Raw genomic sequence first — 13798 nt, 5'->3', positions numbered from 1 at the left:
GCATCCATATATACTATGTTTGGAGATTTTTCTTATTATGTTAATTTAATGCTGCTGAAAGGTGCCAGAGAATCCTGCAGACTGAAATCATCTATCTGTCCACAATATGGGCCTTTCCACACTGCCCTGCTAGTGTTCCTCAATCATTTTGTTTTTTGAGAGGGAGACGACCTCTTATAGTTAGAAGCTGGTTTAACCTTTAAGGCCCTTTTAATTTTTAGTTTGTCATGAGAGCCTAGCAACAAGGTTGCCAGCTGCAGTGGTACTTCTAGGCAAGAGTTTCCATAAAATCTTCCTAGCAATGTTGTTTTCTGTAACTGTAAATAACATCCGTTTGATTGTCTTGGATTTCACATTTTTTCTTACTGCCAACAGAAATTCCTGTGATTTTAATTAGAAATGTGAACTTGACTCTTTGGTATCTTTCTTTCAAAACTTTTTTTTTTAGGCATGCATGCCCCTTGGTCTCCACAGGAGCTTCCCAGAGAACAACTTGCAGTTAATGGTGCAGTCAGGAGCCAAAGGATCCACTGTAAATACAATGCAGGTATTAAAGTAATTACTTTTTATAAGACTCACTGGTTTGTTTCCATGGTTTGTTCTACAAATATAGCTTATCAAGAGGCTATTTCAGGAATGGCTTGTGTATTCTGTACCAAGTAGGGTATTTATTCTTAGCTTTGGGAATTGGGAGGGCACAATTTTGACTTGAGTAACTTTTAGGGAAATATATTATAAATGAGTCAAAGACCTCATTGGCACATAGGTCGGTGAGGAACAAGTATTTTCAATTTGACCACATTTCACTTTTGCATCAGTTCTTAGAACAGCAAGATTTGTAGCAAAAACATTACTCCTTAGTAGGTGATGACATAACCTTCTAACTTGTAATTGTTTTGTTGTATTTCGCAATGGAACTTTGTACCATCGAGGTAAAGCTTGTCTATGTGGGAACTAAAGGCCATCACAACTTTCCACTCCAACCATCCTCCCTCTGGGAGGAGGATGACAAAGAGAATGAAGCACAGTGACAGATGAGTAATGTTGCTTAATGCACTACTGAAAGATGCTCAGATACTATGATGAGGACAGTATAAGAACCTATATTGAATTGAACAGAATAGAATTTCTGCATCTATTTAAAGATAGACACCAAGCAGAAGAGACGAATGCCTACTTTGCTGTAGCCTTTACTAAAAAGATTAATTGTGACCACATGCTCAGCACAATTAATATTAAAAACTTGGGGGATGGTACACAAGCCAAAAGAGGGAAAGGACAGGTTAAAGAAAATCTAGGTAAGTTAGATGTATTCAAGCCTGAATAAATTCATCTTAGGGTACTTAAGAAACCAGCTGAAGCAAATTTGGAACTGTTTGCAGTTATCTTCAAGATCTCATGGAGGATGAGTGAGGTCCCATAGGACTGAAGAAGGGCAAATGTAGTACTTATCTTTAAAAAGGGGAACAAAGAGTATCTAGGAAATTATAGACCAGTCTGCCTAGTTTTGATACCTGGAAAGATACTAGAATAAATATATTAAACAATCAGTTTATAAGCAACTAGAGTATAATAGGATTATAAGGAATAAATGATACCAAATCAATCTCATTTCCTTCGTTAACAGGTGTACTGGCCTAGTAGACGGGGAAACAGTAGATGTGATATACCTTGATTTTAGTAGGGCTTTTGACACAGTCTCACATGACATTCTCATAAGTAAATGAGGAAAAAGAGGTCTAGATACTGGTTGGAAAAACTACTTGGAATAGTTAATAGTTTGCTGTCACACCGAAAGGGTGTATCTAGTGGGGTTCTACTGGGTCATTTCTGGGTCCAGTACTATTCAATATTTTCATTAAATGACTTGGATAATGGAGTGGAGAGTAAGTTTATAAAATTTGCAGATGACACCAAGCTGGGAGGGGTTTCAATGACTTTGAATGACAGGATTGTAATTCAAAATGACCATGACAAATTGGAGAATTGGTCTGAAATTCAATAAAGATAAATGCAAAATACTCAGCTTAGGAAGGAAAACTCAAATGCACACTGTGAAATGGGGAATAACTGGCTAAGTGGTAGTATTGCTGAAAAGGATCTGAAGATTACAATGGATCACAAATTGAATATGAGTCAACAATATGATGCAGCTGTGAAAAAGCTAATATTCTGGGGTGTATAAACAGGAGTGTTGTGTCAGACACAGGAGGTATTTGTCTTTCTGTACTTGGCACTGGTGAGGCCTTGGCTAGAGTGCCTTGTCCAGTTCTGGACAGCGCACTTTAGGAAAATGTGGTCAAATTGGAGAGTGTCCAAAAGAGAGCAACAAAAATTATAGAAGGTTTAGAAACCGTGACCTATGAGGAAAGGTTAGAAAAAATAGGTCCTGGGGAGGCGGGGTGTGGTGGGGGTGTGAGGGAGGACTTAATAAGTCTTCATAAATGTGCAAGGCTGTTATAAAGAAGACTATGATCAATTGTTCTCCATGTCCACTGAAGGTAGGACAAGTAGTAATGGGCCTAATCTGGGAGATTTAGGTTAGATGGCAAGAGAAACTTTCTAACTATAAGGGTATTTAAGCTCTGGAATCAGCTTCCAAGGGAGGTTTTGGAATCCCCATCACTAGAGGTTTTGAAGAACAATTTGGACAAACGCTTGTCAGGGATGATCTAGGTTTACTTGGTCCTGCCTCAGCACAGGGGGCTGGACTTGATAACTTCTCAAGGTCCTTTCTAGCTCTACGTTTAGATGATTCTGTGATTCTATGAATTGTTCAGGGTGAACCTAGGGGACATAAATAGTAATGTGATGAAATTGAGCTAAGGAAAAGGCTTGACAAGATGACCTAACTGGGCTTCACTATTTCTTAACAGTGCTTGTTTCCTTTATATATAAATATATATTTTTGGGGCAGGAAAAGGTGTTACACTTACGTGAACCAAGAGAGTAAGATAGAAAAGTGAGCTTTTTACCATTAGAGGGTTTGCATGTCATTCTGTTTCTTTTCTGCGTGCATCTTTCCAATGTAGATTTCGTGCTTGCTGGGTCAGATTGAGTTGGAAGGTCGAAGGCCCCCTCTGATGGCATCTGGTAAATCATTGCCTTGTTTCCAGCCGTATGATTTTTCCCCTAGATCAGGGGGATTTGTGACTGGCAGATTTCTCACAGGCATCAAACCTGCTGTAAGTATTCTGCTCAGGCTCCTGTTTCTATTTCCGCCTTTCATGCCTTATTTGTACCATAACTTATTTAGATTCAGATACTGAAGTGGAGAGTGTCCTTGTAAATATCTAGACAAATAGGCCTTATCCAACCCTATTTTTAAGTGCTGCTCTTGAGAACGGTAATTCATACTCTACCTTAACATATTCCTTGGCAACATGAAGCTGTTTTATATTTTTTCATGAAGATTGTGCTTGTATCTTAGGAATTCTTCTTTCACTGCATGGCTGGCAGGGAGGGTCTGGTGGATACAGCTGTCAAAACCAGCCGATCTGGATACCTTCAAAGGTAGGAGTTGCTCCTTGGAAACTTTTTTTGACATTTTAAAAGTAAAATTTTTCAGGAAAAAAATAACTTAGGCACTAGATGTGCATCATCTAGTACAATTGTACAGAAGCTGGTGGGTTCCTGAAGCATGATTTCACCATGTAGGCTTTTGGGCTAAGAAAAATAAACATTCTCTTTCTGATGGCTTAGATCCAATGGGTCTTTTTCATCTCTCACTTCTGACTTGTATTGATACTGGCTTCTTATCTGTACCAGGAAGAGCAAATCCTTGGAAACAAAATAAACAGATTAGAGTACAATGTCAGTTTTCTTGGCCAAATAGTTTTAGTCCATACTCAGACAAAATTCCTAAAGCCTTCAGAATAGGCCCCCCATTTCCAGTGCAGTGAATGAATTTTCAGCAGTAAGTGACATAATGCAAAATACCCTCTTAAATGTTTAGTGGCCTGTCTTGAATGTGTTGGTCTCAATCCCACTCCTATTGAATGTGTGTCCATCTCTCTGAACTCACTACTACTGTTAGCAGAGAGGCCAAGGATCAAAAATGGTCATAAAGTGAACTACCCTCTTGCTTGTTGTGGTGGTCCCTTCAATTCACGTTCAAGGAAAATGGGAGGGGTTGTGCGAAAACTGCTGTGGCTACGCAAAATTTCAGCCTTCAGGATTCCTGATCATCCCTAAAACTTATTTGAAAAAGACTCACTTGAGTAATATTCCAGTTTAAAAATCTGTCATAACTTAGTTGTTCCATAGTCTCTGACAACACTTGTTTTCTTGCAGGTGTATCATAAAGCACTTGGAAGGGCTGGTAGTTCAGTATGACCTGAGTGTGAGGGACAGTGATGGCAGTGTGGTGCAGTTCCTTTATGGTGAAGACGGGCTAGATATCCCCAGGACCCAGTTCCTGCAACCCAAGCAGTTTCCTTTCATTGCAGAGAACTATGAGGTAGAACACACTGATCTTAAACTCACATGGGTGAGGGGAAAGGCGTGCACATGCTTAGCATCTTGTAGGTCTGTTTTGAATACAGTGGCATAATTGCTTTCATGGCATTGTCTGAGTGTGCATCTATTATATTTAATATACTATTTTATTTTCCCAACTCATTCAGACTATAAAAGTGTCTCATTAGAATAAGAAATAACTGAGCTGAGCTTGATTCTCAGTGGAGCCTCAGGCATGCTCATACCTGTACTCTCTCCTCTACTTGAAGCTTGGCAATTGATATGAATCCAACCTAGATTGTGCAGCATCACCATGGTCAATATTTCCCCTTCAATACTGTCACGTCAGCCTTAATTATTATGGAGCAGTACTAGTCACATGAAGCAAAAGTAGTTTTAAAAGTCAGCTTTGTTGGAAAATAATATAGAACACGTTATGAGAACTGAAGATTTTGAGGGCCAGTATATGTCCTTTTCAACTCTGCCTTGGTTTTTCACCCTACATTCATTATAACTGAAAATACAATCATAAGGAGAACTAGAAGACTTGTGCTTTGGGTCTCTTTTCCTAGGTGATACAGAAGTCTAAACACATAGATGAAGTTTTATCAAAGATGGATCCTCAACAAGCAAATCAACACTTCAGGGCTATCAAAAAGTGGCAAGCCAAGCATCAAGTTTCTCTGCCAAGGGAAGGAGCTTTTCTGATGTATTCTCAGAAAAAAATGGCAAGAGTGAGGGAACAGACCCTAGGTGGGGAGATCATAAATGGTAGAGACTCGGCAACCATACAGGTAATGCAAAGAGCAAATGAACTGATTAAACACTTTAATACAGGATTCTGGAAGGGTGGGGGGGAACTGCTCCAGCGCCACTTTACTTGTATATCATGTCTTTTTATGCCGAAGTGCTATCTGAGCTACTAAAATGGAACCATCTTTTGAGATGGAATGTGCCAGCCTGGTAAATGCTTACTGCTTAATTGTGGGCAGAGGCTAAGAACTCTGGGGCAGGCCCTGGGATCTTGAACATCTGCACAGAGTAGGTCTCCTCCGATAGACTGATGCACAGCAAACTAGATGAAAGTCCATTTAACTGAAAGGCTGAGTCAACCTTGCCTGGTATTTCAAGCAGTATAACTATTCAGAATCTTATACTTCAGAGCACTAACCTGTCTTCTGTAGCTTCTAATTAATAAAGTAAATCTGTAGGCAAATGATTTAAACAGGTGCAACTCCACTGACTTCAGTGGGGTTTCTTTTCCTATAACAAGTCTGAATTTTCCCCATTAATTATATGTGGGTTCTTTTTTCACAGAAATTCAATTGTACTTTGTTCTCCTAAAGCTTCATAAATTCTAAAGCCAGAAGTGACCACTGTGATCATGTGGCCTGACCCCCTGTATAACACAAGCCAGAGAACTTCCCCAAGATAATTCCTGTTTGAACTAGAACGCATCTCCTGGAAAAGCATCAAATCTTGATTTAAAAATTGCCAGTGATTAATAATCCACCTCAACCGTTGGTAAATTGTTTCAATGGTTAATTATCCTCACTGTAAAAATTGAAACTTCTAACTCCGGTAATTCAGCTGAAATGATTATAAATTCTGTCATTGATCTGATTTACACATTTGTGATGTAATTACAGTTCCATTAACTTTCAGGGCAATGCAGCTACATGGAATGTGAAACTTAACATATGATCTTCTTCTTACCATGGGCCCCGTTCATCCCTGAGCTAAGCCCTGGAAAACAAGGGAGTTACATGACAAATTAATTTCACCTGTTGTGTATATCACATGCTCTTGTTTGGTGTTGGCTTGTGTTTTATTCAATGCAAAATATGAAAGGTTGACTTTTTATTTTTTTTTCCCTTTTAAACTGAAGAACAGAAATATGGCCTGAGACAATATAATCTTGTTGTTTTGTCCTGTCAGCACTGGTAAGGTTCAAGCTAAATGGAAAATCTCCATTTAATACCTATTGGGCTAAAGCCTTGACTGGTATAAGCAGGGATAGCTTCACGGATTTGCCAGGTTTACATCAGCTGAGGATCTGAGGAAAGTGGTGTTTGTATTTCAGGAGTTGTCACGCTTTTCTCTGAGGTAGTGTTGTAGCAGTGTCCCATATAATAGGAGTCCCTTTTCTGATAAAAGTGCCATTTTTCAGGTGATGCAACAGAGATCATTCAAGAGTGTATGTCACTATTGATTAAAGTAGATGTGTTAACTTCAGTGCCCTAAATATTTCATTCCATTCTATCTACGGAACATCTTCAGTTATAATTGGAAAAGGTATTTTTCACTTTATCGTAAACAGGTGCATAGCGTTACTGCATACTGTTAAACTGTATTGAGGCAATTGACTCTCAGAAGTGGCTGCAGTTCAGTGTTGGATGAAATGACCATTGTGTATGGCTGGTATATCTACTTTAAATTGGTTACGTGTTTTGGGATCAAAGATGCTATCATGAATATAAACATCTCATGTGACATCTGATATTATCTCACTTGTCACACTGGTGATCTTTTTCCTTTCTATGTGGCTTGATTAATGCTGCATGGGTAAACTGTGGCTCATTTTGCAATCGGCTGTTGTTTTCAGTTACTGAAGATGTGGTATGAACTGGACGAGAAGAGCCGGAGAAAATATCTAAAGAGGACATCTAAGTGTCCTGACCCCAGCCTGGCTGTCTGGCGTCCAGATGTTTATTTTGCATCTGTTTCAGAAGCATTTGAAAGTGAAGTAGAGAATTACATCAGTGAATGGAATGCTCGAAACAACAGCAACTATGTAAAATCAGAGCTTTCTTGTGATAGGTAATAACCTTTATGTTTACAGTGGCTTTTTCCTCCCTCTGCGCTCCTCCCCCCACCCCCCACACCAAATAACACTGATTTGAATCCAGGATGGTAGTGATAAAATCTTTACATCTGGTGGCTCTGTCTTGACCTTTGTGAAATGGGTTAGTGAGTCTCAGTCTGGTTCCTAGGAGATAAATGTGCCCAGCACAAAATCATGGCCATAATTGGTACCTTTATGATCACACTCAACAGAGCTCCCAAGGACCGAATTTGCCATAGACACAGATACTGTTCTCTGTGTAAAATGGGAATAATGGTGCTGACCTCCTTTTTGTAAAGCATTTTGAGATCTACGGGTGAGAAGTGCTATATAAGAGCTAGGTGGTTTATTATTATCCTTAGAGATACCACTCTCTCCAGAATAGTGTTGAGGTACATCTGTTCTGTAGATAAAGGGCTGACAATCCAACAACTTCTGCAAGCACTAAATTAACAAATGTGTTTGACATCAGAACTGCGTAGCAGTATTAGGTTGTCTCCTTCAGCCCTTACTTGTGCAATTCATCCTTGATCTCAAGAGGACTGCTCGTGTGAATAAGGGTTGCTGGAAGGCGTTCTCTGTCAGTTGCAGTATTCTACGATTGCGTAAGTGCAGCAGGAAATGTAAAGCATTACAGTAGTTCTATATAAAAACTCGCACTAATTCTCACTATACCTCAGTGAGATAGATAGGAATATCAAGTAGTAGTAAATGTATCCCCTTTTTACAAATGGGGAAAACAAGACTCAGGTTAAACTCGTTCAAGGCTCCTAGTTCTATGCTCAGATCAGTAGACTGTGCCTCTCAGTGTAGGCATAATCTAAACCTGCCGGGGGGAGGTGTGATTCCCAGTGAGACTAGACAGACTCATGCTCGCTCAGCTCGAGTTAGTGTGCTAAAAATAACAACATGGACATTGTGGCAGTGACTCAGGCTAGCTGCCAGGGTTCAAGCCCGCCCAACTCCTGGGTCTGAACTTGGATAGCTAGCCCAAGCCGCTGCCAGTGCCGCAGTGCCCATGCTATTTTTAGTATGCTAACTTGAGCTGAGCTAGCGTGAGTCTGGGAATTGCACTTCCCTGCTGCATGTAGACATACCCTTAGAGTTAGATGAATTGACCTACTATTTGTGGAGGACTAAGTGTTTGTTTGCAGACCCATCCATATCACTGACTTTTCCAAAAGCAACTCTGGCTGTGAAACAGAAAACATTTCTGGTAACCAGAGTAGTGCTGCAGTCTGTACCTGGTTTCCACTTTGTACAGTGAGTTAAGCCCTAGTGTGCGATTACCTCTTGTCTGTCTTCAGATTAAGCAACTTGTTGCATTTGAAGTGGCAAAGGTCCCTGTGTGACCCAGGAGAGGCTGTGGGTCTCCTTGCTGCTCAAAGCATTGGGGAGCCTTCCACGCAGATGACTCTGAACACCTTTCATTTTGCTGGCAGAGGTGAAATGAACGTCACATTGGGTATTCCAAGGTAAGAAACATTTATTCCCTCTGGATCTGTTATCCCTCTTGAAATTTGTAGATAGTACCCATTAATACTTACTGGAAACTGCATGTGTGAACTGAGAGCAGAACAATTCCTCTAGGTTACTGATCACTGGTGACTGTGTATGGAAAACAAATTTTATAGATCGAAAGAAAAACAAATAAAGATGAATCACAGAAATTGGAGATGGGACAGACATATTAGTAGCCATCTAGTCTAAGAGGAAATGTGGTTGAATATCCTTTTTATTTTGTATTTTTAGTCAGTACATCATTTTATTTCACATCATTTCAGGCCTCTTTGAATCCGGATGATATTCCAATTGAGAGCTATATTCTGTTTATTCAATATATATTTGATGATGGGGGATGAATACCAAATTGAAATGGAATAAGTGTTGCACTGGCCATAACTTTTAGATGCATACTGATTTGAGGGAGGTTCCAGAGAGTATTGCATGCTACCTCATTAAATGAACTATATTCTTATTTGATTGGACTATCCCCTTATAACTTAATTTGCGAGAGTATTTTCTATTAAAGGTTGCGGGAGATCCTGATGGTAGCTAGTGCTAACATTAAAACTCCAATGATGAGTGTTCCTGTGCTTAGTACCAAGAAAGCTCACAAGAAGGTGAAAAGGCTTAAGAAACAGTTTACAAGAGTGTGCTTAGCCGAGGTGAGCTTCTCCTTTATGTCTTTGTGTATGTTTTGTGACTCCTAGCGGCAAAAAATAAAAAAGGCTAAGCATAGTGGGTACACTATCAGTCTGCTCCTTAATAAACCATTGCTTGTCCCAGATTTTTCCAGAGGGTGCAAGTTTGAATAGAATTGGAGGAAGGAAGGCCTAGAAATTGATTTTTGGGATTTGGAGGTCCTTTAATGACTATTCTTGCCTACTGCATTCATTGAATAATTAGATCATTGGAAAGAGGCTTTGATAAGTATCATAGAATTTCAGGGTTGGAAGGGACCTCAGGAGATCATCTAGTCCAACCCCCTTCTCAAAGCAGGACCAATCCCCAACTAAATCATCCCAGCCAGGGCTTTGTCAAACCTGACCTTGAAAACCTCTAAGGAAGGAGATTCTACCACCTCCTTAGGTAACCCATTCCAGTGCTTCACCACTCTCCTAGTGAAAAAGTTTTTCCTAATATCCAACCTAAGCCTCCCCCACTGCAACTTGAGGCCATTACTTCTTGTTCTGTCATCTGCCACCACAGAGAACAGCCAAGCTCCATCCTCTTTGGAACCCTCTTTCAGATAGTTGAAAGCAGCTATCAACCCGCCCTCCATTCTTCTCTTGTGCAGACTAAACAATCCCAGTTCCCTCAGCCTCTCCTCATAAATCATGTGCTCCAGCTCCCTAATCATTTTTGTTGCCCTCTGCTGGACTCTTTCCAATTTTCCACATCCTTGTAGTGTGGGGCCCAAAACTGGACACAGTACTCCAGATGAGGCCTCACTAATGTCAAATAGAGGGGAATGATCATGTCTCTCGATCTGCTGGCAATGCTCCTATTTATGCAGCCCAAAATGCCGTTAGCCTTCTTGGCAACAAGGGCACAATGCCGACGATATCCAGCTTCTCGTCCACTGTAACCCCTAGGTCCTTTTCTGCAGAACTGCTGCCTAACCATTTAGTCCCTAGTCTGTTACAGTGCATGGGATTCTTCTGTCACTTGTCCTTGTTGACCCTCATCAGATTTCTTTTGGCCCAATCCTCTAATTTGTCTAGGCCCCTCTGTATGCTATCCTTACCTTCCAGCGTATCTACCACTCCTCCCAGTTTAGTGTCATCTGCAAACTTGCTGAGGGTGCAGTCCATGCCATCCTCCAGATCATTAATGACTGTATAAAGAAAGAAATACTTGAATTAAAATTCACTTGAATAAGAGGACTGTCACAGGCTAGAAACTAACCAAAGGACGATGAAGAAAGGGTAATGGTGCATAACAGTATGTTAAGGGGAAGGTCCACGTGTTATCTCTGAGGCAGCGTGTCTTGGTCTTGCCACCCGCTCATTTTGTAAAGCTCTTGAATTAGAGATTTTCATTATCTTTAGCCCTTAGGAAATACGTTAATGCTAAAGAGATTTTCACTAGAGCAGTGGTGGGCAACCTGTGGCCTGCAGGCTGCACGCAGTCTATCGGGGTAATCCACGGGCGAGCCACGAGACAGTTTGTTTACATTGTCTGGCCGCAGGCATGGCCGCTCCCAGCTCCCATTGGCTGGGAATGGCGAGCTGCAGCCACTGGGAGCTGTGGGCGACCATGCCTGCAAACGGTCAATATAAACAAACTTTCTCGCAACCCACCAGCAGATTACCCTGACAGGCTGCAGGTTGCCCACCACTTCACTAGAGGGACTAGCTATTTTTCTAGGTTTTTACCTAAGGTACTTGGGGCTGCTGTTCTGTGGAGAAGGAAAGCACTTGGGAAAATGGAGAGATCAGAGTCCAATCTATTCTGTATTTCCTTTTTTGACTGTTTCCCATGCTCCTCTAATGCCCTACCTTTTCCTGCTCTTGCTGCGGCATTGAGTCCCTTCCTAAAACTGGAAAATAGCATGAGCAAACATAGGCTGCTGCTGTGTGCTGAGGACCTGACACATTCAGTAAGAAAGTGAATGTGAGTCACTAGCTTGAGTCTGTTGGCCCACTGAGGGGTGTGTGTGTGTGTGTGAGAGAGAGAGAGAGCGCTCTTCTGGCTTCCTGGAGGGAACAGGGGAAGGAGGTGAGGCAGTTCTGTCAGAGAAAAGGCAATGTGTAAACAAATCTGTGGAGTTAAGTTTGAGCTGAAAGTGCTAAATCGGGGTTACTCCTGGGGGAATTCTGCACCACTGCACATGCACAGAATTCATGTCCTCCACAGATTTCTTTGCTTTCCCACAGAAAAATGACTTTATGACAGGGAAGCAAAGGGAAGCCACAAGAGACATCATGCAACTCTCCCCAGCAGTATGTTTCGGGTGTCCAAGGCAGCCAGCAGAGAGATAAATACCTGTGGGGTGGGGGGCAGGAGTGGGGAAGACCGACTGGTGTCTCCTATGCTGCACCGGGCTCAGCTGTTAGTCCTGGCTGGGCTGGGGAGGATGGGACTTCCTCTTCCTCTGTGCAGCATCCGGGGCTGGATCAGACACACCCCCAGATTTCTCCCTAGACTGCAGGAAGCTCTGTAAACACCCTCCTCCACTTCCTGCACCCATCGCTTCTCAGGTGCAGGGGGAGAGATCACTGTTTAGGGAGCTGCTCCCCCATCCACCCAACCCCCGTGCATTCAGACACCCTTATACCCAGATCTTCCTGCAGAGCCTCACTCTCCCCTCCCACCGAGCCCTACTCCCTCTGCACCTGTACCGTCCCGACAAGCCAGCCACACTCAGATTCCCATCTCACAGAGCCCCAGCTAGCTGCACCTAGATCTGAGGCCCACTCCCCCAGCATCTGGACTCTTCACTGAATCACCCAGACCCCTGTGCTGAGCCCCAACCACTTTCACGTGGACCCCCCTGAAGAGTCTCATTACTGTTGCTCCCAGAACCCCCCACCCAGCAAGCTTCTGTGCATCCAGAACCTCCTTGCATCAGGATCCCCCCACCGAGCCACCCACACCCAGATTGCCCCACATAGAACCCTCTCAACCCATATATGGATCCCCCACACACTAAGCCCCTTCATACTTGGATCCTGCCTTGCTGAGCCTGCCAGCTCACACCTGGTGCACCTGGCATGGAGGGGTGGTGCCCTGGGGTGTTTCTGGGGCAGACCCAGTCCTTGCACTGTGTCAGGTTTGGGTGAAGCCTCACTGCTGAGTCAGTGTCCTGGGGGGTGGGGGGGAGCTGCAGAGTGATCTCCCACCTCTGTGCAGCCAGTGGCCTGTGCTCCCCAGTGCTATGTTGAAGCCTCCATGTTTATTTGACAAAGAAACTATGTGGAATTTTAAAATACTGTATGCAGAATTTTTAATTTTTTGCTGCAGAATTTCTGATTTTTTGGTGCAGAATGCCCCAGGAGTACAGGCTGTAATCTCCTTCTCCATGTCCCCAGAGCCAGCGTGCAAGGAGCTTTTGACAGCTTGCCACATGCAGCTTGTCTCCTATAAAAAGGGATGAAGTTCTGGGGAGTGGATGAAATGCCTTGCTTAATGGAGGCAGAATCTCACTCGCTGCTGTTTCAGGTCTTGCGAAAAGTTGAAGTTGAGGAGTCTCTGTGCATAGAAGGGAAACTAAGCAAACACCGGCTCTACCAAATTAAATTTTATTTCCTGCCATACGAGTACTATCGAGAGGAGAAGTGTCTGAAGCCGAGGGACATCTTATACTTCATGGAAACACGGTCAGTTCACTTTCAAATCCCTCCACTGTTCAGTCTTCACTCATCCCAGCTGCATAGTCTTAAGGTTCATTCTAGGCTGCAGGATCTCGCTGCTGCTTGAGGCTTCCAGTTTTGGACGCTCATGAAGGGATCTGTGCAGTGATGTCTATACAGCTGTTCGCTAGGCTAATAAAGGGATTTAAATGAAGAATGGCAAAGGTTTCAAAATAATAAACTGTAGAGAGCGGCACCTGCATTTTATAACTAGTTTGCATATGGGAGGCCGAATTTTCAACTATTCTCTACTGACATGCCTAAAGAATAGTTTGTATAATCAACCCCCTCATCTACATGTGTTCTATCTATTGCAGTTAGGATCGTTGAATTATAAGGGATTCAATGACTCTCTCTGACCAAATAAGAATTTTCTCACATCAATAACATTTCAGGAGAGGCAGATTTTCAGTGTTTATTACCAAATGTGGCATGGCTGAGAGTAGATGGTTTCACTGGGAGACTGATCTCTTCCATCAGATCACTTAATCCAAACTTTACATATACAGTAAAAGAAAACCCAAGAGGAACCATGCTACAGTTGTTTTGAAAACTGTTTGGGTTGCGTGACGAGGGATACTTCATCACCATTCCAGCTTTCTTTGTTCTTCCCTCAGGCAGTGTTAGCTCAGACTGA

General features: G+C 42.4%; 1 protein-coding gene across 2 annotated transcripts in view; it reads left to right on the top strand.

Moving 5' to 3' along the window:
* POLR1A (RNA polymerase I subunit A) overlaps window positions 1–13798 on the top strand; it is a 61481-nt gene that overhangs the window by 35116 nt on the left and 12567 nt on the right. For both annotated transcript variants that reach the window (XM_050947296.1, XM_050947297.1), the window contains 9 exons: window positions 449–547; window positions 3033–3185; window positions 3431–3513; window positions 4294–4459; window positions 5031–5252; window positions 7064–7278; window positions 8611–8778; window positions 9336–9471; window positions 12971–13128. In XM_050947296.1, the coding sequence (XP_050803253.1) occupies window positions 449–547; window positions 3033–3185; window positions 3431–3513; window positions 4294–4459; window positions 5031–5252; window positions 7064–7278; window positions 8611–8778; window positions 9336–9471; window positions 12971–13128 (1400 nt within the window). The remainder of the gene's footprint in view (window positions 1–448; window positions 548–3032; window positions 3186–3430; window positions 3514–4293; window positions 4460–5030; window positions 5253–7063; window positions 7279–8610; window positions 8779–9335; window positions 9472–12970; window positions 13129–13798) is intronic.

The sequence above is a fragment of the Gopherus flavomarginatus genome, chromosome 3 (assembly GCF_025201925.1).
Source record: "Gopherus flavomarginatus isolate rGopFla2 chromosome 3, rGopFla2.mat.asm, whole genome shotgun sequence".
Lineage (NCBI taxonomy): Eukaryota > Metazoa > Chordata > Testudines > Testudinidae > Gopherus > Gopherus flavomarginatus.
The sequence above is the reverse complement of the archived record's forward strand: the minus strand, read 5'-3'. Positions and strand labels throughout refer to the sequence as shown.